The sequence below is a fragment of the Triturus cristatus genome, chromosome 6 (genome assembly GCF_964204655.1).
Source record: "Triturus cristatus chromosome 6, aTriCri1.1, whole genome shotgun sequence".
Taxonomy (NCBI): Eukaryota; Metazoa; Chordata; class Amphibia; order Caudata; family Salamandridae; genus Triturus; species Triturus cristatus.
The window spans coordinates 1,826,157,075-1,826,183,664 of record NC_140589.1 but is presented as its reverse complement, the minus strand read 5'-3'; the positions used below and the strand labels follow the sequence as shown (position 1 = coordinate 1,826,183,664).

General features: G+C 42.3%; 1 protein-coding gene across 2 annotated transcripts in view; it reads right to left on the bottom strand.

The window, feature by feature from the left end:
- Window positions 1–14,817: 14,817 nt before the first annotated feature.
- ASXL2 (ASXL transcriptional regulator 2) overlaps window positions 14,818–26,590 on the bottom strand; it is a 516,529-nt gene continuing 504,756 nt past the window's right edge. For both annotated transcript variants that reach the window (XM_085613205.1, XM_085613206.1), the window contains 2 exons: window positions 25,614–26,364; window positions 14,818–21,836 (listed from right to left, as the gene is read on the bottom strand). In XM_085613205.1, the coding sequence (XP_085469331.1) occupies window positions 19,416–21,836; window positions 25,614–26,364 (3,172 nt within the window). In that variant the 3' untranslated portion in view covers window positions 14,818–19,415. The remainder of the gene's footprint in view (window positions 21,837–25,613; window positions 26,365–26,590) is intronic.

Here is a 26,590-nt window from a genome sequence, read left to right as displayed (position 1 = left end):
GTCACCTGGTGAGGAGCTGAAATCACACTGCGGCAGGGAAAACGAGCTAACAGGCAATGTAAAAAGTGGATTTCCAGCTCGTTTTCAGAAGCTGTGAGCAGTCGATGTCCATTAAAAGGTGATAAAACACCCCAGGTCATCCACGACAGCCTAGATGACCCTTTGTCTTTTTTGGGGGGGCGGCGGGGGGCTTGGTGAGAGGCAGAATGCCTCTTAGATAGCGCTCTCGTCACCAGACCCTGCCCTCTCCGAGGCCCGACCCTCCTTACACTGTGAAGTTATTTTGTTAAATTGGCAGGTATGTCTAATCTGCAACATCACGGAGTCCTTTCTCTCTGTTTAGTCTTATCTTCCCACCCCGCCTTGTGACTCAGCACCTCTTGCCAGTTTCCCGCCTCCCGGAGACTAGGCCGGCTCGCGTTGTATCCACCCCAGACCCATCTCATCAACGGCTGATGGCGCGCGAGAACGCTCCTCCAAGAGGAGCCGGCGACTCCCGCCACCTTGTGTTCTAATTACGCCGAGGATGATCACGAGAGAACACTCTTGATGTTAAAGTTAATGACGGAGTACATTAACAAGAAAGAGACACTTAAAGTCCAATTAGCTGAGCCACTCGCAGGCTTGAGCGGCCCAGTGTAGTGCTCTAGAGTGCCAGGACGTAATGGCGTTTGCTATTAGATGGGTAATTCATCGAGCGCGCCATTGGTTCCCTTCAGTCATTTATGGCAGCACCTCTTAACGGTAAGCAGATTAGACCAGCCGACGTGCTCATATTAATTAAGATATGAACTCCCTCAGGCACCAAACGCATTTTATCTTATAGGCATGCCAGCTTTAGGTCCCTCGAAGGGATTCTAATGCTCGCGAAGACAAATCCCTATCATATACACCGAAAGCGAAAAGTCAGCATATGATCTCCCAAGCATCTATCCACACTCTGTATTAAGATTTTGTTTTTCAAGTCTGGCTTAGAGACAACTTTAGCTGTCTCACTAGCCTCACAAAATAAATTAAAAACACATAAGGTATATATACACACACACACACACAGGGACTTTGAGTCAGCTCTTTTCATCAATTGGTCTGGTCAGCTGGCATTCACATTCTCCTTCCACCCACCACCTTTTTTTTAAACAATTTTTATTAGCAGTAATTGTACACCTCTTGTCAATACAGGCTTCACTTCCAAAGACACCGTTTGTTACCACATAGTTCAAATTATAACATCCTTGATAGTACCGTTATGTATTTATGTTTAACATTTTCCACACACTTCACGTTACATCATAGCAACCACACGATCTTGTCATAAGTTCGTATGCGGTTTCCCGCTGGGGTATGCATTTAAATATTTTCGGAGTGTCCCAACGCGCCCCTGATGTGCCTTTTGGGTATTTATAAGATCAAGCTGGCGCCTAGACGCAAGTTCTTGGCGGTGGCGTTGCTGCTGGCCAAGAGAAGAATAGCAATGAAATGGGGCAGTAAACAGGTCCCGAAACACGCAGTCTGGATCAATGACATGACATATTGTAAAACACAATTAGACACATATGCAGAGGACATACCTCAGTCTTCTCTACCACGAGATTTCTGGGATTCACTGGTGCACTATCTCCTCTCCACGCAAACAGAAGATTGATTATAAGCATTGGCAAATGCAGAGCCAAAGTACGATGCGAATGGTGAATGTCCCGTTGAGTCCTAATGGTTGAGGATGGAATGGAATATATGCACAGAGTGCCAGGCCAGTGCTTTCTCAGTACTTGTTTCAGGTTGATGTGAGATGCATTGCTTTTCTTTACTATGCAAATGGTAATACCTGTGAACTTCGTGACACTAAGGTTGACAGAGTGGTACATGTTAGTGTAAAGACCCTATTGTATACAGTGATTTTGCAATTATATGTATCTATAATGTGTACAATGTGAGCTATTTGATTGACCAAGTAAAATAAAATAATAAAAAAATATATATATATTTTAGGAGTGTCGCGCCATAATTGCTCCCACTGAGTTCGGGTGACCTCTTCTGTAGTATCTGCTTGCCATTGTATTTGATATGTGTGGGGTCTGATCGGGGTGGAATGCTGAATACTTGATAAGTACAGTAGATCAAGCCCCGCCAGCATCGTATGAGCGCACTGGCGTTTCAAAGGGGGTAAAGGGCTGAATTGCCCCATGAGTGGTTAATGGTGTGTGTAACCAATGCCGAATCTGGTAGTATTGTAATCTAGACTCCTCAGGTAGGTGATAGTCTCTTTTGCATTGATCAAAAGTTTTAAATTTATCACCTTCAAAGAGGTACCGGAAAGTGCAACATTCTCCCTCTCTCCACGCCAAAAAGGATTGCGGTTGCAGGGCTGGGGAGGGAGGGAGGGGGGAGTTCGAGTTACGCACCAACGGTGTGTTGGGGGAGAGAAAAAAGGGGTGAGACGCCTGCGTACTGCAACTTTATCCCAGATGGCTAGTACTGTCTTTGTGAGTGTAGCTATGTAAACGCTAGGAGGCCGGGTGCCCCGTGGAAGCCAGGCTAGGTCCAAAGCTGACTGCAGGCCAACGCCCGATCCATATGGAACCAGTGCATTTCGCTCTCCCGGATCACCCATTCCTAAATGAATCGGAGATGTGATGCCGAGTAATATTCTAGGAGACTGGGACATGCTAGACCCCCTCTATCTCTAGGTAACTTGAGGATTTTGTTTTTAGAAATTTTGACCGCTTCCCTCCCCATATAAATTTGGTGAGGTCTCGTTGCAAGCGCTGTATATCAGCTTGCGGTATCGGAGTGGGGAGTGTTTGGAATAGATATAATATCTTTGGCAGGATGGACATTTTAATTTCGTTAAGTCGTCCAAGCCACGAAAGCGGGAGCGATTTCCAGGTTCTCAGGTTTTCTAGCACTGCCTTCCTACATTCCGGCCAGTTTGCCTGCGTTCACGTAGACAGGGAGGGGGGGTCAAGGTTAACCCATAGCGGATCGAATGTGACGCCCACTGGGAAGGGGTGAGGGATTGCAGTACCGGGAGGTCCTCCCTAGGGATTGACAGGTTCAGTGCCCATGACTTAGCCAAGTTCATTTTAAGTCCTGAGGTTACTTTGAATAATCTTAGGATTGAAAACACTGCCGGCAGCGAGGCCCTGGGTGCCGTCAGGGTGAGTAAGAGATCATCTGCAAACAGCGCCATCTTGTGCTCAACGCCCCCCATAGAAAATGCCTCGAATATCTCCTGATTGACGAATGGCTATTGCTAGTGCTTCTATCGCAAGGGCAAAAAGCAAGGGCGAGAGAGGACAGCCCTGCCCGGTGCCTCTGCGTATGTGTATTGGCTGTGTAAGCTGGCCATTGACCCTAACCTGCGCCTGGGGAGTAGCATATGACACCACGATTCGAGAGACCTTTATGGGTCCCAGTCCTATTTCCTGGAGGACCGCCCGTCGAAAGACCCACTCTACACGGTCAAACGCTTTTTCAGCATCAAGAGCACCACACAATTTTGACAGATCATATGTACACAACCGTCTAAAAAGGCGTGGTTTCAGTGTCTCTTACCCAATAGTGTACTTTCCAAATGCATTTTTTCATTCATTTAACCAAAATCATTCTGACAAGTTTAAACTATTTCGTCATTTAAGAGTAATGCAAAGCCAGCCAATAAGTACCTTTTTTGTATAAAATATGATCATATTTTCCTGTGATGTACACTAAAACGAAAAAGGTTTACTCTACTTACTCTGAGTACAAGTACCTTCTAGGAAGCGCCCGTATTGTTCTATGAAAATTATATGCAATGGCTATTTTTATTCCAGTTTTTATTGCAAGTTTATGACCGCCAGATTTAGATAGCATGTTTTCTTTTTTTCCTCCTGTTAAGTTTTTGTGGCATTTTAGTAATAAAAATAATCATCAGACTAAGGCAATATTGCTTTGCCAGTGTTTGTTAGCCATAAGCCTCAGAAGCAAGGTAAATTCATAAAACAATTTGCCCATGGTTTTAAAAATCATAACTTAGACATACAAAATCAAACAACTTACACTATGCACTGGCCCAGGGCCAGCTTTAGAGCTGGTGGCGCTTGGTGCAACCTTTTTTGTTGACACCGCCCCATAATCTCCTTCTCCATGAATTCCCTCACTACCACTCTCCAACAGTGCCCCATATCTCCCCCTAGCCCCTCTCTGACATGAATTTATTTTTTATAGCGCTACTCACAGTTCATTGATCTGCATGGTACACGCTCTTTGAAGCAGGCACAGTCACCCTCTGTGCTACTTTATGTTGAATCAAAACTGCCACTAGACAAAACGGATCACTCTCCAGCAGAAACATTAATCACCATAGTTATCTTGACATTTTTATTGTTGCCTGAAAACTGCTCCACACACAAGCAACTCTGCAGTGCTGTTTTCGAACCAATAAGTTATTTTCAAACACAGCGGTTCTCCCAAGTCAGCGCCAGGTGCAGCTGCACCGGTTGCACCACCCTAAACCCGGCCCTGCACTGGCCAGTGGTTGGTTAACTAATGCATTTGGTCTAGCAGTTACCAATGTGTAGCTGGCAGCACCATTGGATTCTGTTGGTGTCAACTGTTTAGCTGGGCCCTGTGGGCTTGTTTGGTGTTGCACCGTGGTGTTATTATGTAAATAGACTCTTGCACAAGCAACTGAAGGCAAATGCATGCAACAGGTCTTTGTGTTCAATGGACACAACATGCATGCAAAGGCCGCATTTCAAAACATTTCACCTGCCCTGGGCTCACATCACAATGGGCGGCTTTGTGAAGTCAGAAATCCACAGATCCACATTTTGGAACAGCTTTTTGGCTCTTTTGGGATACACAGAGAGATGTATGTCACAATATCATGGTTGGAATATCGACCTGCAGAAAATTGTCATCGACAATATCGACTGTCACTGTATTGTCAAGGTACGGATACGTAAATAAGTGTAGACTCACTGGGGCATCTTACAAAAATATGTAGGCGTGCAGTGCTACGCCAAATTTGGCAATGCCACGCTCCAACATTTTTTGAACGCAGAGATCCGTCGTTTTCCCAAGAATATGTTGCACCCCAGTGTTTCCCCTAGCGCTGGCGCAAAAAAAGCTGCCAACGCAGGCTTCCTGCCTCCATGTTGCAAGGGTCCCTGTGCTGCAGGGGAGATTGTTCATGTGTAGGAAGGGACATCTTCCTGCACATAAACAATCGATAATGGCGATTTGCTCTTTTTATGTGTGCTGCGGAATGCAGCACAAATAGAAAGAGCAATAAACGAGGAGAAATGCATAATTTCTCCTCGTATCGCCATTTTAAGACTAGGTATTCGCTGGCGTTAGTTTCTGACGCTGCCTCTGCCTTGTAAATCTGGGGCAGCGTCAAAAAACAATGGGTGTTGCAGTGGAAAGTGTGACTTCCTGCTCATCAACAATCATTTAAAAAATGACGATCTGAAACTTATGTGTGTGCTGCCCAAAGCAGCACACATAGAAGTTACAAATCAACATTCAGCATTGTTTATGTGCAGGAAGGGACACCATTCCTGCAATCATTCCTTCAACGCAGACAGCCTTGCACTATGGTGCAAGGGTGCCTGCGTTGGCGCTAGATAGCTGAATTTAACACACAAGCGCATGGAGAAATGCGGGGTGCACCATATTATTGTAAATACGGCACATCCCTACATTTCTAAAGTGACAGCGCAGAGGCAGCAATTTTGGAGCTAACCCGCGCTCCGCCACTTTCTTATACATATGCCGATAGATTTTCACAGCAGTGTCTCCAAAGTCAGCTTATTCGCTCAAACCATCTTGCACAATGTCTGCTTCCAGGTTTGGACCACCACCACAGTGGGCTCCAGCAGGCGTATGACCCTGTCTGGCCCATATAGTTGCCCTACATACCGCCGGGGGTCCATTGTCCTTTCTCCCATCAGGAATGGTCCCCTCTGATCTGCGTAGGACCAGTCATTGACCACTAATAATTGTGCCGTCCCGTGTAGTAGAGGCGCAGATCAGGCACTGTGACTCCCGTTCATCAGTCTCCTGGTGAGAGTAGACAATGCCACACAAGTAGTCTCCATTCAAGAGCAGGTTTCTCGTCTCAGCTTCCACCGCTTTGAAGAAGTAGTTAGAGACCTCAAACAAAGGATTCTGCAGGATGTTCCTGGGGCAGTTTTACATGCATCAAACACCCTGAAAATCGTTTCTGAAAACGCACAAACCTACAAGTTTAATTATTTTTAGGTTCAGGGCAACCCTGCATTGAGCTGGCCTTTTTTGGAAAAAACATTTCTCGCCCTAACTGTACATATCAGACATAACTCCTGCCATTATCATGAACACTCAGAATATTATTAATAGTAAATATAGACTCAATCAGCGCTACAACAGTAAGGGAAGGGTTCAGGCAAGGGGGACGTGTCTGCATGGAGTTAGGAAGATACAGCAGACTTTAGTAACGTAGAGACACCATTACACAATTGACTTCACAATATATTATATGCATATGGTGTACATTGTGTCGACGGCGTTTCAATCCTTTAGAAAATTAGGGGGATCATCATCAGGACATTTAAGTAGTCATGCCTGTGTACCTATAGCAATTGTTGCAGGTGAAATCCGGTGTGCGGGGCGCTGGTCGTGTTCAACGAGAGACCGGAAGCACGGCAAGGTATTTGCAGAGCGTGGTAGCTATGCGAGGCTCTAATGAAATCATACGAAGTGCCTTGGGTGCTGGGAGAATACCATAGGAGATGATAGTACACGCGCTGCAAATACCTTGAAGCGCTTCCGGTCTCTCGTTGAACCAGACCAGCGCCCCGCACACCGGCTTTCACTTGCAACAATTGCTATAGGTACACAGGCAAGGCTACTTAAATGTCCTGATGATGATCCCCCTAATTTTCTAAGGGATCGAAACGCCGTCGACCCAATGTACACCATATGCATATAATATATTGTGAAGTCAATTGTGTAATGGTGTCTCCACGTTACTAAAGTCTGCTGTATCTTCCTAACTCCATGCAGACACGTCCCCCTTGCCTGAACCCTTCCCTTACTGTTGTTCGTTTATTTATGTTAGTAGGAAACCGGTTGTGTCCCACTTGAACTTCTTTTGTACGTCTTGTCATAAATTTATTGAATATTAAAATTCTGTCCAGCTGGACAAGGAATATAGCGCTGATTGAGTCTATATTTACTATTAATAATATTCTGATTGTCTAGGGACCTCTGTCTTTAGAATTTATATACGCACCCAAGGTCCCTGACCAATTGCCTATTGGGTTCCCTTGTTTCTCTAAACATTATCATGAACACAACACACTTCCAAGAACGAGGGGACTATGGGCCAGAATTTTTCGCTGAAGAATCTGACAGCCAATTAGGACTGGTGTTTATTGTTTACAGTATAAAGAGCTTCACCCTCTACCGGACCCTAAGAAATATAAGTACGAAATGATGAATATAATGAATTTTAACTGAGCCCCGAAGAAGTCCCAAAATGGGACGAAACGCGTTGGCTACTTCTGGAGGACGAATTTTGTAAAGAATAAAGGATTGTATAACTCACTAAAGTGACTACGTACATTTGATTGCGCACTACCCAACATTGATTTAGAAAACCGGTTGAAGAATAACTAACTTCTCTTGAGAGTGATATTGAATGAAACAGCCTCAATCCAGATGTATTAAGGGTGGTAATTAGAAAGTGGGGGCTGATCATCTCTTGTTTATATTTGTGTGGATATTCTCCACTGAAGGGGGATTAGGAGGCTTTTTTCCCACCCCAATCTGAGCACTACTAACATACAATTCCCACGGTGTGACAAGTGCGGTCTTTTAGGTCTAAGGTCTCCTTTGGAAATCATACACTTCCAAGAAATCCAGTTCACTGAGGTTTTGCCACCTCAAAAGCACATCCAAATCATGCAATACTCACACACTCCACTCCACCTTCAGCAGAAACAAGAGGCACCCCGTCATCAGCATATATGGTATACCTTCAGAATACTTGTGTTTTAAATATCTTACTACAACACTATTGTAGACAGAATAGTGACTTCCAAAATATTGTGATGGTTAGTATATCTATGTAAATAAAGATTTACTATTCTTAACTCAATGTATAAGTACGTTGACAATATATATCTTCAAGATATGTAGAAATATATGTTTAACTGCGTACCTGTGTTGCATACCCATCTCTCCCCCTTGAGCCCTTCCACACACTCTTTACTTACTGCTCTTAATTTTGCAAATGATTTCTCTTTTAAAAATATTGTACTTTCTTCCTTCAGCATGGAACAACCTCCTATGCCTGCACTAATTTTACTCCTTCTCCCAGTTGAAACCCATGTCAAACTCACTTAATTTCTTGTCTGCGCTAATCACCCTGCTGCCTCTTCTCACCCCTCACATCCAACTAATTTGTCTCCATTCACCCACGTCTCTTCTCTTTATCACATTTAGACTTTTTAGGTTTGGCCTGCACAGCGCTTGCGCAGTGCTTGGGAAATCTCTTGCATTTAATATATCTTAAAAGGGGGCTTTAATCAGTTCCTGTGGCTGAATTACTGTGTTCAGTCACTTTTGTGTGGAACTTTTCTTTTGTTAAATTCCCCTGGCTTCACACATATACGATACTAATCTTCTACTAAAGCTGTTCACACTGTTTAAGCCCCATTCATTGTCAAGATAAAATGCCTTCCCATGAAAAAGGCAGACAGTTTCAAACAGTATGCAGGAATGCTTGCTTTTTATTACTTTGTTGTGCAAAGTAGATGCTTTAGCCTTTGAACGTTTGTGACATTTCCTATTCATGCATCAGTATCTTTCTTTGGACTTTGTAGTTATTATCAGATCGATTTTGACAACTTAATCTATTTGGTCATTATGATCAAATACTAAATGTTATAATGAACATTGCATGTTCAAAATAAAGTTAATATACAAGAACTATGCTATGTTTTCCTACTAAACAGTCAGTCACAAATGAAGTTATGTTGCAGGCACTAGGGTCATGATTTAAATGGTGCAGCAGATGCAGTGGCACCGGGCCCAAAAGTTGTCAGAACTCCTCTAAAAACGTAATATTGCTATATGTGACTACTAAACAGGCAGTCACAATTGCATTTACCTTGCAGCTAAAAGGGACTTCATTTGAATGGTGCAGCAGCACCGGAGCCAAAAGCTCTAGGGACCCCATTAAACCCAGATTATTTCTAAAATGTAATACTAAACAGGCAGTCACAAGTGCAGTTATCTTGCAGGCCCTAGGGTCATGATTTCAATAGTGCAGCAGGTCTAGTGACACCAGGACCAAAAGCTCTTGGCACCCCACTTAACAACAAATATATTGCTATATTGTACTAATAAACATGCAGTTATCTTGCAGGCACTAGGGGTATGATTTGAATGGTACAGCAGGTGCAGTGGCACCAGACCCAAAAGTTATCAGAATTCCTCTAAACACATAATATTGCTATTACATCAATTAATTGCATAACCTCCAGCTTTCAAGTCATTTTTCAAAATGGTGCTGTTACTTACCTGCACTATTCCACTAGTAACAGCACAATATATTGTATTTTTTGTACATAAACAAGCATTAACACTTTAACTGACTTTCTGTAACTTATATTGTACAACTACTCAGCAAGCTACAACTTAAAATAAAAAATAGCTTGTAATTAATCACATAGGTGAAACCAAATTCATTTACCAATGCTTGTTTCTCAAATGGTTACACAAACGCACACTACACACACACACACACACACACACATGCGCCCCAACTACTAGCACTTCTCAGACATTTCAATTAATGATCTTGACTCAAATGATGGTTGTAGAAGTAAAACAACTACATGAAGGACTTTTATTTACATACATTTACACTTATTTAAAAATGCTTAAAAATCTTTATTCAAAATATGATTTTCTATTTTATCTGTCTCTGAAAAAATATGACTATTTTAAAATGCTGTCAACCTGAACTTTTCTGTACATACCCTCAACTCCGATTGTATTAGTCCCTTTTTTTATAGAGAAAACATAGGTAATGCATTTTTCACTGGGGCAGAGCATGATCAGTATTTCGTAAACAAATTATAATATATTTTAACAAAAACATTTATTGCATTTTTGGAAAAATATGAGTGTTTTAAATTCCATAGCAGTAAAAAACATCATAGCATCGAACATTCACCATGAGGTTGTTAAGGTCCACTGACACGATACCCTGTAAATATTTTTTAAAGGTGTTCTTTTTTTCCTCTATACGTATATTAAAATATATATATTTGCATATATATAGATATTACTTAAAATATATTATTGAAAGCTCTTTTATAATGATTTTACACAGTCAAACCAAATGGTCGCAAATAAAATAATCTGTTCTGGCTATCTCCATTGCACTTGCTATATAGCAATTGTATATTTTCAAATTTAATGACAGCTGAGAGCAGGGAATTTGTTCTCCCAACTGAGAACTGACTCAGACATGTTATTACACAACATTATGTTATACATCAGTAACCTGTTTCCTTCAAAAAGTCAATATTTGGTAATATAGACCTTGAATGATTCCTGGTTTTAGGCGACCGTGGTCCGTCGATGATCCTCAGCCATGGTATGTAGGGTCTCACGATGGTTTCGAGCTTGCTGGCCCACACGAATGTCTCAATCAAGAGTAAAAACTTAAGAGCAGTGAAGCAAAAACCCTCAGGTCTCAAATGCATACAAAGATTTGATAGGTGATGGCCAAATCGACAGAGGGGTATTTCTTTTTTTTTTTATGGAGCAACGGTGTTTGCATTTTATGTAGGCCTGAAGGTGGAGCGGGGGAATTGGCATGAAACAGCCAGGGAAATGTTTCCCATCAGCAACGTTGACAAAAACATTTATGTATGGTGGAAATGTATGTATAAGTTTGACCCAGTGTCCTAGGGAAATTGATTTCAAATCAAGGATGCATGTAGTATATTTTTAGTAAGTTGTCCTACCTGAAAACGCTCAAAACCAGCTGTATAGAATGGAAACAAGTCTTAGGGTAGTAAACTAGGCGAGAAATGCATCCAAAGGTGATAAATGACGTGTGTCGGCGATGAGCGATGAGTGACGGGTGGCATGTTGGGATTGAAGCAGATCTACATTCTGCAGAATGGTCACTGCAGAATGGCTGCAAATTACATCATCAAAGTTGAACATTCATAAATATACAAATGTTAAAGAGTTTAAGGAAGTCTGGGGGATCCTTCAGTACCTAGCATTCATATTGCATTTTAGGCCAAAATCATTCATTTTGGACAAACGAACCAGGGTTTTGTTACAAGGTGTGGCGGGGTTTTGACAATCATGACACACAAGAGGGGTATGGAAATGGATGACTCTGAAAACCTGAAGGAAGAACAGAAAGCAAGTAAATTCGCGTGCTTAGAAAAGGAACCCAGCAGCAAAGAAGCATAACTGGTGAACCATGGGACCATGGCTATAGTATAAACATTGGGTCTTAACACAACACCTTTGGTTGTTTCACAAGTTACAAACTTTTTGGATGTTGGCAGTAGGGATGAAAGGGGGGAGAGTATTGCCATAATTTGATGCTGAAAGAGAGGATTCTCAAGAGACAACCACTAACAATTGTGTTTTTAAACAACATTGGCCACCACATTTTCATGTTGTTTTTCAGTTATGATCACCTAACTTAATGGCGATCATTTTATCAACCTTGAAAAAATGAGTCACCCACACCATGGTTTGAATATTTGTTCTGCAAGTTAAGTGCAGACTTCAGTAATATTCTGATTTTTGGACAGCACACATATCCTAAAGACAGCAATAGAAACCTACCCCAAACAGCATTAATTCTGGTTTTGTCTTCTATAGTACCAAGATGCCCAAGGGCATACATGTGTGCCTCTTTGAGTCCAACTACAAACAGACAGATAGTAGCAGCAACAGCTTAACTTGCTGGTTTATCCTACTGGTACACATTTCTTAAGAAATGGCTTGTGGGTACGCCTTCAGTACACAGGCCGTGGATTACAAAGGATACCACCATTGACAAAGGATTTAGATTGACACCTTTCGATAGAGGGTAGGCCATACACCACCGCGGTATCCTGCATTCTGACAGGTTAATTGAACCTGGTGCACTGTACCTCTAATCGGAAAGTTTTCATGCAAGGTAAAACTACAAACCAACAATGAAGGAGACATAAAAAAGTGACAGGACTGAGAAATTGAAGGTAAGTATCTCAGCAAGAGAAAGAGTATTGGCCACATCTCTTCTCCGAATATCAACCAATAAACTACCAGTATCTGCCGCAAAGAATGTACAGAGAAGCCATGTGCATTTACAGCTGATACAGTGCGGACACCCAGACATATGTTCATGCAGTAAGCATCAGGGCACAGTCAGTTTTCTTACCAATATACAACTCTAGAAGAGACAAAGATGGCTACAAATGTACAAATCAAAAACTAATCAACAAAGCACTTTCCCTAACACAAGTCCACCAGTTTAATTACATTTTACTGAATTTATTTTGCAATATGTAAGATTAGGCAAATGCATCCAGGCATTAGTCTGGAAAACTGAGCAGTGGCCAAAGGATCAATTGATAAACTAAGTTGGTTTGTTACATGAAGACCCGCAACTGCTGTAACATACGGTAACATAGATAGATCAGCGCCAAGAGGCAAATGATTCCTGAAATGTAACCACTCTCTCACTTACACTGCCTTTAGCATGAGTGATCACGTCAAGTACAGTATGTCAAAAGTGTGCACTGGTGACCAGGTGCCAGGCCACTGTGTTACTAAGTCATGACTAGTTGCACCTCCCAGTAGCGCAGCAATCGCCGTCTTGATTCCACGTGAATGGTAAGCCCTTAAGATGAACTGCTAGAAATGCTGGATACATAGATCGAAAACCACTCTCTTTTCTGACAGCCTCCTTTTTGAAAAAGACTGCGAGGTCGAAACGCGTTACCGTTGAGAACAAACATCTAATCTGAAGAACGCGATCCTGGAGTGAGAGTCATATGTATACCTATTCCTCTGATATATATTTTCTGTCAAATTTTAAATGGGTCCTGGCACCCGTTCCTCGCACCAGCTATGCTGAAGGTGACCAGAAGTGCTGGGAGGTTTCCTGCATTCAACGTATATATATCTATATCTCTATATATCTATCTATCTCTCTCTATATATATAGATATATATATATAGATATATATTTCTCTCTCTATATATATATATATGCACACACACACACATACATATATATTCTTCAAACCTAAGACACGCTTAATTGTCCTTTTGAGGCTGAAATCACAATTGCTAAGTATTACATATATTCATACTAAACAAACTTACCATTCGGTGAAGAGATAACCCTGAGATTAACCAATGACCAGTGAGATTAACCAGTGCAATCAACTGAGTGTGATTGTCTTTGCTGATGGTTTAATGGGAGACTTCTCAGCTTAGATAGGCATTACTGGAACGAGACTTTGATGTTGGGCAGTAGACAGATTGCACAGTATAGGACGAGAGAGGGCAGGCCGACATGTCCGCTCTACATGCGTGCATTAGGATAGGTTCAGTGTGGATACTGCAGGTATGGAACAGTGGTGAGGATCAGTATGCTCTGGGTGCGGAGGCGTGTCATCAAAGATGCTATAAAGAGGTACAGATGTGCAGTGGCTGTAGGTTAATAAACCTCAATCTCTTTAGCCGTCAGTGTTAACATCTTCATACAGCAGCCAGTCAGGTGGCCATCTTCATCTCAATGCTGTGAACATGAAGGTCACCAGAGTCCATGGTCACAAGCATTGAGTGGCTGAAGTGCACTGGATGCATACCCAGGTATGTGTTGCCTCTGTATGTCACGCTACAGCTAGCTCAAGAGAGGGGCGGGGTTAGTCCCCATTGTGCTAGAAGTGTCTACTACTTCCAGAGTACTTTGTAAAAAGGGACCACAGTTCAACAAAAACAAGCTCCATGTGGTTTGGGCTTTTTACAGTTGAGCTCCACCCTCCTTGGGAGTCTGAATGGGTCAGTGCATGGGATACCAATCAATACTAATCAATCACAGTAACCAGATGGAATCATTTAGAACAACAATGTGTTAAACAAGTACAGTATTAATTTAAGATTGTTCCTTAATGCTGAATTCCACGATAGAGGGCAAACACGCCACGCGTTCTTGGTGGAGAATTAAAAACTGAACATATAAGCTACGGTTCAGCTAGCAGTATTGTAGGAAAGCTGGGATGGCATCTATCTCTGATGAAAGCTCATACTTGGTTTTCTGAGGGAGCCAAATGCATCATCACCACTTGTGCCCCTTCAGTTGTGCTGTGCAAAATACCACTTTGTGTCAACTGGACCCACCAAGATTTTACTCAACATGTTCTGATATTGCTTGGTGTGAAAAAGAGTCAGAAAAGATTGGTGCTTGATGTGTTTTCATAAAATCAACTGGTTCTTACGGCTGCTGCATCAATTGTGCTTAAACCAAACCATTTCCCTGTCACTGTCGAGGCCTTGAATAAGGCGGAAACCAGAGCGTGCTCCAACTATGTTCTTAATGGCGGTGTGTGTATATCTAAAAAAATAATAATGCTGAAGCTCAGTATAAAACTCACTGTGGCAGATTCCAGAGGAGGATTCAGGCACTGCGTATGTCCCAGCAAACTAAACTCTACAGTAAGCCATGAGGAATGAGACCAAAGATGGAAAGAAGACGGCCTTTCAGAGACATGCACCTCTCTACACAGAAAAGGACAGCTCAATGGACATTATTGCTTTTTTTTTTTAATATCAATAACTGCTGGTTCTGAATTCTATAAAAGATGGACAAGTAAGAAATTGCTTTCGTGGGGTCAGCTCTTAAGCTGGCATTAGCAGGATGGCTCAACATTCCCTTGGAGCTCAGGATAGATAGCTCTTACGGCCTATGGAATACGACTATAAAGCGCTCATTCGCCGAAGCATCGTTTTAAGCCCATAGGCTATGATAACAGTTAAAAAGACAGAGTTAGAATAAATAGGTTTTAAGTGCTTCCCTGAAACAAGTTAGATTAGCATTGGACTGAAAGGCAAAAGAGAGCGAACTCCATACCTTCACTGCAGCGACTGAGAAAGCCCCATTACTGAATTTGAGAAGGCACATTTTAGGGCTAATCAGCCGACAAGCATGAGCAGAACATTAGGCTTTTATTAGGGGGAACTGAAGGGAAATGCATTTGCAAATAATTCAGGAGAGTGTTGGTAAACCACTCAGTGAACAATAACCATGGCTTTGAAAAGAATGCGACTTTTCACTGGAAGTCATTGGAGCTCAGACAATATAGGGGTACTGTGTTCGCTTTCTGAAGTTTAAGTAATTAACCTCCCCGCTGTGTTTTGCACCAGCTAGCGTTGCAAAACCTTTGGGGCATGCCTATATATAGCGTAACCATAGTCAAGAATAGACTGAATCGAGACATTGACTATAGTGACTTGGTGTTCTTGCTCAATAAAAGGTAAATAACAAGTGTGGAGTTTTTTAATACCAGAAACTGATTTTTAAGATGCGCCGAATCTGAGTTTCTAACAAAAGATTGGCATCTAGGAAAACACGTACATTACGGTCAGACGCTGAAAGGATAGGGAAATTGCCTATAATTTCAGGGCATGCTAAAGGCACAATAAGCAAAGCCTGGGAAGTAACAAGCAATATCTCAGTTTTATTGAAATTTAAGGCCTGATTTAGTGTTTGGTGTCAGGGTGGTGGAGGAATTTACCTCCGCCACCCTGCCTTTACTCTGCCTCCCAAATTTAGAGGTCACAGTCGGCCCTGTGGTGAACTCTATTGGTTTGCATGCACTGCCATTACAGAGGCTGGTACAAAGCCATTAAAAAGTTTGGTGTGCGTCCTTCATTGGTGCTGGACGCTGACACCAACCTTATAAAAGTTTTTACTTTTTTTAAAATTAAGTGGGAGTTTGTTTTTGGAAAAGTTAAAAATAATGGCTCCAACAACATGGGTCATATGTGTTACTTTTACTGTCCCTCACTGCCAGGATAGTCCTGGTGGTGCCGGACAGAATATAAACAATAAAAGTCTCCCTGCTTCCCACTGCAAATATGGTGGATGGTCGGATGGCTCACATCTGTTGGCCTGTAGTCCCTCAGGGCACTGGAGGAAGATTTATGTTGACAATGTCAAATTTGACTCCATCAGTGTTAACCTGATGGTTTGCCAGACTCAATACTGGAAAGGCAGACCAAGAGTTTGGAAGACAGGGTACTCCGCCACTGTCAAAATCTAAATCGGGACCTTCGCTTTGTATGGCTATAGGACAGCCAACATCGAATGACTGATAAGGAATTGGGCATGGTGGTGTGGACATTGAGCAAAAGTGGTCAAACTATGGAACTTTGTGAAACGGCACAACTGAGGATTCTCGCCTTTGCTCGCTATAGGGGAATAGGAATATCTGTTTTCGATCCTCAAGAAGTGAAGACAGCAAGTTATGCTTTTGTCGGATAATTCAGAGAGATGGATGTTGACAGTCTTCTCCAGAAGTGTACCAAGAAAAGGAAGCAAAGAAATACGTCGATAATTGAACATGATAATTGTTTGCTTTCAACACTGTTCCTCCAAGAGGGTTGCTGGGAGAAGGAGAAACTGCACAGATTACACTTTGCAGTATTTATAGTGGCTGCCAGAAGAGCTCTTTTTTTACTCGTTCTTTGGACTCAGAATGAATGGGGCATGCTAAAGACGGTGTGCTTTAGTCAGAACATTTTAAGAAATTTAAATTTGCATATCCAGTGTTCAACTCTGTAGGGGTCATTGAAACTTGTTTTGGGTGGCAAAAATATAATAAGCTCGGCTCCAAAGTAGAAAATCAGATCAGGATGAAAAAAATATTATATATATATATACACATATCTTTATATACACATTTACACACCCACATATGCATAAATACACACACAAACTCCACAAGAACATTGGGGGAAGCATTTTTGCTGCTCAAGGAAAAATTACATTTAGCTCCCCTTGCGATTCCACGAACAACCTTTCTTGTTTAGAATGAGCCCTACTAGTGGTGCCCAAGTTGCTCCTTTGTCATGATTTGCCCTACGGCCAGTCTTAGATGACAGTGTTTACCATCAAACTAAAAAGAACACCTGGGCTTTGCAACAATGATGATGCTGCAGTCTGGTCCACTGGTCAAGATGACACCTGTTTTTTTTTTTCATTCCCTTCACGTAGGGGTGGTACCAAAACATTACATAGTAGGACCAACCATGTTGGGCTTTTAAAATATACTATGTGCAAATGGAAACCATGGAAAGTTAGTTCCGCCTAATAATAACTCAAGACCTATGTAAGGGTTCAATCTAGTGAAGAAATCCAAGATAACCACTGACTATGTAAATATTTCCCATTTAGAACTATTGTTTGTAAATGCATCTATTGTGGCATCTATTGTGGCTATCTTGTACATCTGCCTGTCGGAAGCAAGACACGTACAAATTTCTTACAGTATGCAACATAAGGTGCCTGTTTTACTGTACTTCCCTGTGACTACAGTAGGACGTACAATGCATTATTATATACTATGAGGGAGCGTAAGGCAAGACAGAGACAATCATAAAATGTGTTAATTTCCGGACACTAATGTAGCTTTTACAGTGAAAGAAGGAAACCCTGACTTCCCGCCGCAGTATAAAATGAATCCTCCAAACCCTTGTTTTGGTCTGCATCTACAACCACTAACACCTTCCCTTATAAAAAACAGAGCCCGAAGCACGACTCCAACCACACTCTCACCTGGTACCCTCTTGCGATGTCAGTTGTTAAACTATTGCCTTTTCATCTGGTCTACATATAAATGTAAAAGACTGGACTCTCATTCAATAGCTGGAAGATGAAAAGGCAAAAGATTTGACAAGATTTGAAGGATCAATTTTAAGGATCACCCAATGTTAAAAACAGATATGGTGCAAACTGAAGAACGCAAATGCTTCCTTAGGCTGGTACAAGCAGAAAATGTGACTTTAGATCTAGGGGTACCTCAGCTTGACAAGAGGGCAAGGGCCAGCTTTGAACTGCTAGCTTGGTCTGCTAAGACTCACACCTGTAAAGAGAAGAGATCCAAGACATGGCTTAATAATAATTTAAGGTGCATGAGAGGAGAGGTGGCGCGTCTTCCTTTGTTGGAGGGTAAGGGATTTCATTTTCAGGAAGGTTTCCAGAGTTTTCTAAAACAAATTCATTTTTACTGTTGTGATGGTTTGCCGCACTGCAGGCACAACGGTCTACTTAGGACAAGCTGTAGGAACAACAGTGGCCATCCGCGTGGTTTACTACTATAAAAAACTAAACAACATGCCGAGGGACACCGATGTCTACACAAAACACGAACTTTGCTTATTGGGTTACTGGTGCTAGTGGGCTCTTTGAGACCCTAGCGAGCCCCACGCACTGGAGAAGTTCTTTCTACCTCAGTCTTCTTCATCTCCAGCGGTTCCTGCAGAATATACAATTAACTGGATACAGGTGGAAATGTAATATGTTGGTACATATTTGATGACCCTATAGGGAACAATTCTTAGATTTCTTAGCTCTCAAGTCTCTAGTAAAAATATAAGGCAACAATGTTCTTCGGAGATCGAACAAGCCAGCAAAATATTCCCAGGAGTCTGCTTCTGTTACCAAAACCTGTGAGGAGCAAGTCTTAGGTCAGCTATTTGTGGAGGAACTGTATGCAAATATGCAAAATGGTTACCTTCCTGGCGTATAACACTTTGTGGGGAGAAAACAAATGGAAATGAAGTGTGCGGGGTCAGTGGCTAGTCACTGCAACAGAACTGTTAGGCAACTTCGACATGAGGATGTAGGGAAAGTACAGGGACAACTAAGGGAAAGATATTTCCTCAAATACACCCGATTGTGGCTGTTCATCCTGCAATACAACGAATCAAAACTTAGGATGGAACACATCTGAATTAAAATATCACATGCATGGGGCAACATATTTTTGGGATGCGTTTCAGCTCTATATCGCGAGATGGGGTAATGCATCAGAAGAGTAAATCAATATATGTTTCACCTAAATACTTGTAAAAATATATATATATGTATACATAAGTTCTAAAGAAATATTGTGGCTTATTTACATGATTCCTGAAGTGCAATCTTGTCCTGATTCACAAAGTCTTGAGTGATTCACACCGTTAAAAAGGTGCTCTTGTTTATAAAAGATATTGCAATCTTGTATTCCTGATTAATCTCTCTCTGTCTTGTGCAAGGCAATTACCCATATTTATTTCCCAGCCATCAATGAGCAAAAGGAGAGAGAGGAATTAACCTGCAAGAATTGCCGTAACCAGTCCCCCGACATCTGCTAACGCACAACAAGACAGGAGACACACAGTTTAGAGGGGCCAATGCAGTCATCGTGGCAGAAAGCACCACAACCCTTGCACACAATCATGGCTTTCAACCTACAATAACATTTGGAAGGTGAATTCTCCATCCCACTGTCTCCAGTGAAGGCTTGAACAGAAATAGGCTGTCCGTGGTTGCCAGGATTCAAGGCGTGGCCGGCAGGGATCGTTGTGACAGTCACAGAAAATGACATGACATTTCCTGTGCTTATTGAGTCCTGGTTGCAAGATGGCTGCATGGCTGGGCTGCTGTTTACATTTGGAGAGGTGGAAACGTTGACGATCCCTCCGTAGCCAGATCCACCCAAGAGAGCGGGGTTTCCGTAAACTCGTGGCGTTTGCAAATGAGAAACAAACTGAGGCGGATGCATCGGATGGTCAAAGGAAGAACCAGAGAGTCTGTAGAGCTCAGGAGGGCTGTGCATTATCTTCCCCCCAAGAACATTCACCATTCTGGCCTGGGCGGCTTGGATAAAGCCTCTAGCTAATGCAGCTTCATCATACAACTGATGCCCTGGTAATAGATGAAATCTCTCTTTCTGATTTACACCCGGTTCAAACCTTTGTGTGTCTGTTTTCACAGTTTTGCTTGACACCAGATTGCTAGCTTTTCGTGGTGCTGGTCTTACATCTCGGTGATCACCCATCTCAGCTGCCTGGGACGTCACTTTGTTTTCAGCATCATCTTCGATATCTTCTTCATCGGTCGCTGTTAGACTGTCGTCGCTATCATCGGCCCCTTCGCTCTCGTATTCCCCATCATTTGTTTTGGATGTGTGTTCATTGCTACTCAAAAACCTTTGGCTTTCAGAATCCAGAGTGTGAGCTCTCCTGAAGCTCTCAGTAACTCTGCCATAGGTTGAAATGTTGAGGAGATAATGGCCTGACATGGCAGGTTTACCGGTCCTTCTTCCAGTAAAACCCAACATAAACCGATGACTAGCAGAGACGTGTTCTGGTGGATAGCTTGCCTGACCAGCGCTGATTGGCAGTGGCTGAAGTGCTGACGCAGAACTAATCTGCTGCATGTGCTCCTGTGTTGTCTTGCTGAATGTCTCTTGGCTTTGTGGTTGGTTGATGCTGTTGTCCCTCTGGTCGCTCCCTGAGATAAGGTGCAAGCTTCTTTGACCTTGGTGAACGTACCGCCCCTGGCCGATGATTCTTTCTAGCTGCTGCATCACTAAGCTGGGCGGCCTCTCATGACCTTGTCCACTTCCACTAATGCTTCCTGTTGCCCCAGGAGGCTTCACCTTTTCAACCAGAGATTGCGGCACTGCTTGAATTTCCACTTTGTTGAAAGGCTTAGACAGGATTTGTTCCAGAGGCACAGCTTTCCCTTGCAGCAATTGAGTTACCAAGGGGTTATTAGCAGGAATGCTAGCCCCTGTCTTGATACTTGAGTTTGTTCCTTGAGATTTAAGGCGAGAGGCCATTGGCAAAGTGCTGCAGAGTGGAGTGGAAACAGAAGATGATACAATCACACTGGCCTGAGACATTGTTGGCACAACTGGAGCCAGTGAAATTGAAGTGGCATCTGATGTTGAACTGGAGGATGCCACAGTAAGGTTACTCCTATTATTTGGGCTCGCCGCTGCAGTGTCAAGATGGTATGTGCTTACTACATTATTATTCGTAGCAACATCTTTGCCTAACCCTTGACTTGAAGCAGCGCCAGTGGGATGGGGCAGCACTGAGGTCAAAGCTTGTGGTGAGGTTAAACCAGATGAAAAAGAAAGTATTTTTCCCTGCCCTACACTATTAGCAGCTTTTATGGAGTCAGTAGGCGTTTTTATGTGTGAGCTGGTTGTCACAATCACACGGCTCAAATTTGCACACTGCGAGGTCCCTGCAGTGATCATTTCTATTGCAGATGAGGGGCCAGGTGTGGCTGCTGGGGTAGGTAAACATGAGGCACATGCTGCAGCTCTGGATTGTGCAGAGAGGGTTTGCTGTAGTTGTGCTCTTGGCACGGGCTCATTGGAGGCCGTGCCTGCGGTCGGCGAATCTGCACTTGATTGGATGTCTGGATGAGATAGTAAAGGTCGCCCCTCACCTCCCCCGCTTCCAGGTCTTCCCGGTTCCAAGGTGCAAGTCTGGTTTCCAGTTTCATAGGCTCTACTTGCGGACCTATCCTCTCCGCCTCCTGGCCCTCCACCTCCGGGGCCAGGCCCTGGGACTGCATCCCCAATGGAAGCAGCTGCAGCGGCTGCAGCTGCTGCCGCTGCCCGCTGTTCTCTGGCCATTCGAGCCTTTGCCTTGATATCTGCAAGGGTCCTGGCGCCTGTTCTCCCAGGACTAGTACCTGTGGTTGGAAAAGAAGCCCTGGGAGAGACCTGGCAGGCAGGAAATGGCTTTGGAGTAAATCTTGAGAAGAGAATCTGAAAAACAAAAAAAAAAGAATGGAATCACTGAAGCAAGTTCATGCAGCAAGACACAACATTTCGCCCCCCCCCAAAAAAAAACATTTTAAAACTCAAGACATCATCAAGTGGTATATCTTAACACTGGTCCAATCAAACCAGTGGTCAAAATGCGATTAAGCGTCTTCATCTATGGGTACTAAGATTTTCTATGAACCCAAGGAAACCTGCAACAAGGGAATTATGACAACCAACTCCCCCCTCCTCCCCCCAAAAACATAAATACAATCCCCATAAGAGTCCTTAACACAGTCTTTACCACTAAAAAACTTCAAGTATATGACGTGAAGCCTTAGAAAAACTAAAAAACTGAGAAGGTGACTAGACAGCCATATGGCCATCATGTCTGATGGCCATATGGCCATATCTGTCCTGTATGGCCTCAACTGCATGATTCAAACAAAGGAGAGATCCCGTCTTGACAGTACTAACAGAAATGCACTAGTTCCCAGTCCCAGTCCACATGCTTTTTAAGTTTCTCTCCATCACCTAAAGAGATGTCTCTGGCACAGCACTACAAAACATCTAATAATAGGCCATCTCTACCACAAATTAGCTATGTGTCTAGTAACAAAGGGCCTGATTTAGATCATGGTGGATGGGTTACTCTGTCACAAAGGTGACAGATATCCCGTCCTCCGAAATATAACTCCCATTATATCCTATGGGATTTCTATTTCGGCAGATGGGATATCTGTCACTGTTGACAGAGTAACCCATCTGCCAGGGTCTAAATTAGGCCCAAAGTCCCCGTGAAACTCCACAATAAAATCAAATAGTGTTTAGGAGACACCAGCTTCACAATCTCCCCCATTCCCCCCAAAAAACTTCAGTTCTTGGTTGCTGGAATTAAGTTTGAGCAAAACATACATATCCTCTACACTGTACAGAGTCCTTACAAACTGGTTTAAATAGTATGGTGCATATAATATTTCCAGCTCCTTAAAACACTCTTAAGCCCATGTGAAGTCACATTCAAAAGTATCATGTATTCTCCTGCATTGACTGTTCAGTGCAAGAAAATTTGGCAAATGTAATCTGAATTTCTGAATAGCACATTATTAGCTGAATTTTAGCCTTTGGTCAGATAGGCAATCACAGCAGTATTGTTGTGTTATATGACTGCAGGAGTCCATCAAATAAACTATACAATACTTTATGCAATTAATGCACTAGAAAATTCCAAGATCCAAATAAAATGAAATTCTTGTTATTGCCAATATTCTCATATCATATTGTCTCCAAACATCTAATCAAATACCTGGTCAGTGTCTCTCATCACTACTGTGAGCAATGAAATTTACCTATGACCAAACAATAAGCCACAATAGGACAGCGGGTGGTCTTGTCAAACCCCAGAATCAGCTGTTAGTGTGACTCATTTGTAAGATCACTGTACTGTATTGTACTGGCATTTATATATCGCTTGCTAGCCTGGCGACGCGCAGACGTGCCTTCTAGACCAGTGGCACGCTACTCATAGGTACCCACATTTAGTTATTTGTCACATACAGAGACATGGTTATTCCAGTTTAGGGGTACACGATTTGAAAATAATTCTTAAGAAAGTCTAAGTCATATATGGAGGTTTGTTGTATGTGCAGACAAGTTAATCCAATAGTTAGGAAAATCGACATGGGTTTTATTATAAAAATATAGTCATGGCTAAAATTTCTGAGGTTGTCAGGCTAATCTATGCTAATTCTTACCACATACATTAGTTGGACTACTATGTAATGGACTTTCGACAAGAGGTATATTGTGACAACCTGATTACTATGTGAAGTATAATGTATTAGTTATTATTTGTACCGGACGTGAAGTAGCCATGCTACAGTAAATTATGCAGTAATTGACAAATAATTATTTTTTAGTTATAGGTTATTTGTGATTTAAAAGCTAGCATCATCTAGCGTTATGCTGGGCTGAGGGATTGGTTGATTGTGTCTGATACATTCAGGTAGGAAAAAGCCATGAATTCACCATCCTCCTGAATACGAAGGGATTCTCAATGGCTCATATTGTTGATGATGCGAATTCCATAATTTGGCTGCTTGGGCTGAGAAGGATGACCCTCCAATTTATTATTTTTTTTTTACTGTGGTACAAGAAGTTGCAAAGCTAATGTGGACTGCACTGCTGAATTTGCAAATAATTATAAACCTCATTATATTCAAACTCAGATGCCTTCAGACGCTTTTAGCCATGCCTTGTTCGCCACCAGGGCACTTGGCCTGAATAGCTTAAACAGGTGCAACAAACAAAAGCTGCGAGATGGCTAGCCAATCGGAGCAGCCTTCAACGTTAAATGGTACTAGACACAAGGGGGCTCCATCCTTGCTCTTAGTAGTATATCTTAACTTTTTGACTCTGTGGATTCCCACTTAATCTGGAATCCATGGACCCCCACTGAATCAATCCTGAATCATGAGACCCCCCCCCCCCCCCCCATGGAGTTGTTACGGGATTGCGGGGACCCCAGTCTAAGCAATTTCAACAATTCAGAGAAAATGTAGAAACAAGCATTCATCAAACAAATATACAAATGTTTAAATAATTCATAAACAAATATAAAAACACGTTTTTAATAGGAAGGTTTTCTAAATTCAGTTGAGGCCCCAGGGGTACCTGGACCACATTTTAAGAACCACTGTCTCAGAGCATTCACAGCAACAAGTAAACGATAAATCTTTAAATTGACACTCTCAATTAAAGTGGCTGTTTGATAGATATTACTACTACAGTAATTGGAAAATGTATTTGCCTATGAAGTCCTAGAATTGATTTGCTAATTAAACTGATATATATATCACTTTAGGCAAAGCACTTTATTGATGTTCACATTAGACCTATGGACTATTGTTTTTTTTATGGACAATGAAGTCTGAGATCAGGGAAACGTGTTCACTGATGTAGTTACAAAAATTTATTATAGATTATTATATTCTATGAATATTCTAAGGTACTGGAAATGTGTTATGGAATATTATTCGGAAATAGATATTCAATTGAACTGATCAAGTTTATAAATGATCCCACACTAGCAACCACAACTACCCAGACTATAGTTCCTACACTAGTCAACCACTATTACAGCAACAGCTAGACTACCCTCCAACACTACAAAGGGAAAACCTTTATGAGTGCATTTTAAGGGTAAATGGCTGGGCTCGTGGTATGTGATGTTGTTGACAATATAGTGCACCACATCAACTAATTTCTCTACCTACACTTTGGGTAAATACCTGGACTCCAACCTCATCTGTACTTTGTGAAAATGACTATTTTACTATGTCTCTGTGCTGCCTTTTTTTAATTTACATTTTTTTTATTAACCCCACCACTTCTAGGGGACATAAGACTTCCCCTTCCAGCATCACAGCATGATGACTATTTCCAGCAGTAGTATTATGCAGAATAACGGTTTATTGTAGTAATTTTTTACAATCTGGTAACCTTTTCAAATTAAAAAGGTTATTTCATATATTTACCCCAAACCATATTTTCGTTAGTTTCTGTCTACAAACATTTTGACACTTTTTAAGCAGAACATGTTGTTTAAAACTTTAGGTGCCCTGAAATGTTGCCTCAAGATATAATGCTTCATTGACTTTCTCATTCACAACCAAATCTCTCTCTTTTGTTTGATAAGTTCTCGCTTTGTACCCAAATATGACATCATCCTGGTGTGCTGAAAATATGGGCAGCAAGATGAGATAAAAATGTAATCATTACCTTGAGTGGAGGGACTTTCCGCTCCTGTGGCTTCTGCTCTGCAACTTCTGGAAAGGATTTAGGTGGACTCCGAAATGACTGCTGGCCTTGCGGTGGATCTGCCACTCGTGTTCGCTTTTCTGGACTTGAAGGACTGCTCATGAGATCATCACACTTCCGCTTGTTTCGCTCTACATTGCTGTCGATTTGTGTTTGTGATGGGGTCTCTACTTCCTTTGTCTCTTGTTTTAACTCTCTGTCAAAGGCCGCATCCTTGGGAGTTTCCACCAAGAGTGAGCTCTTTGGTTTGCATAGTTCAGCGGCAGCGGCGGTGGTGCTGTGCGGCTCCTCCTCTGCCAGTGCGGGTGTTCCGGTCTGCTTTGGTGCAACTCTTCCTGTCTGCTTTGTTGCAACCTCCCCTTCATTAGGTGAAACCAGTGTTTTCTTATTATTAGATTGATCTGTAACCTTTGAAGAGGCCTCAGTGGGAGTGTCACTGAGCGAGAGAGAGGTATTCTCCACGGCTGCCAAGGGATCACCAACTTGCTCGCCTTTTACTCCTACATTTTCAGGATGTTCGTTCTCCACTGTTATCTTCGCTGCTTCCACCGGCTCATGGTCCTCAGGTTCAGCTTTGACTTCAGTTTTGATATCCGCTTCCTCTGAGATAGCTGGGGATTCTTTAGACTCAGCTTCTGGTTTCGGGATCTCTTCGTCACAAATGCTTACTTCAGCTGTTATCTCGTTGGATTCCTCAAGAGTTAGACCAGAACTAAGAAAGCAAACAAAAACAAGCTATAATTTCATCCAGTAACACACATAATTAATTTTGCTGTGGAGTGAAGCTGCAGTACAAATGGATCAAGGGAGGTATCCTGAATATTCAGCAGTATCTACACACACAGGCTAGATATACCGCAATCTAAGTTGAGACAAACTCCACATTCAGTACTAAAACTTCAACATATCGAAGGACAGCCTGAGCAGTTCATAATTAA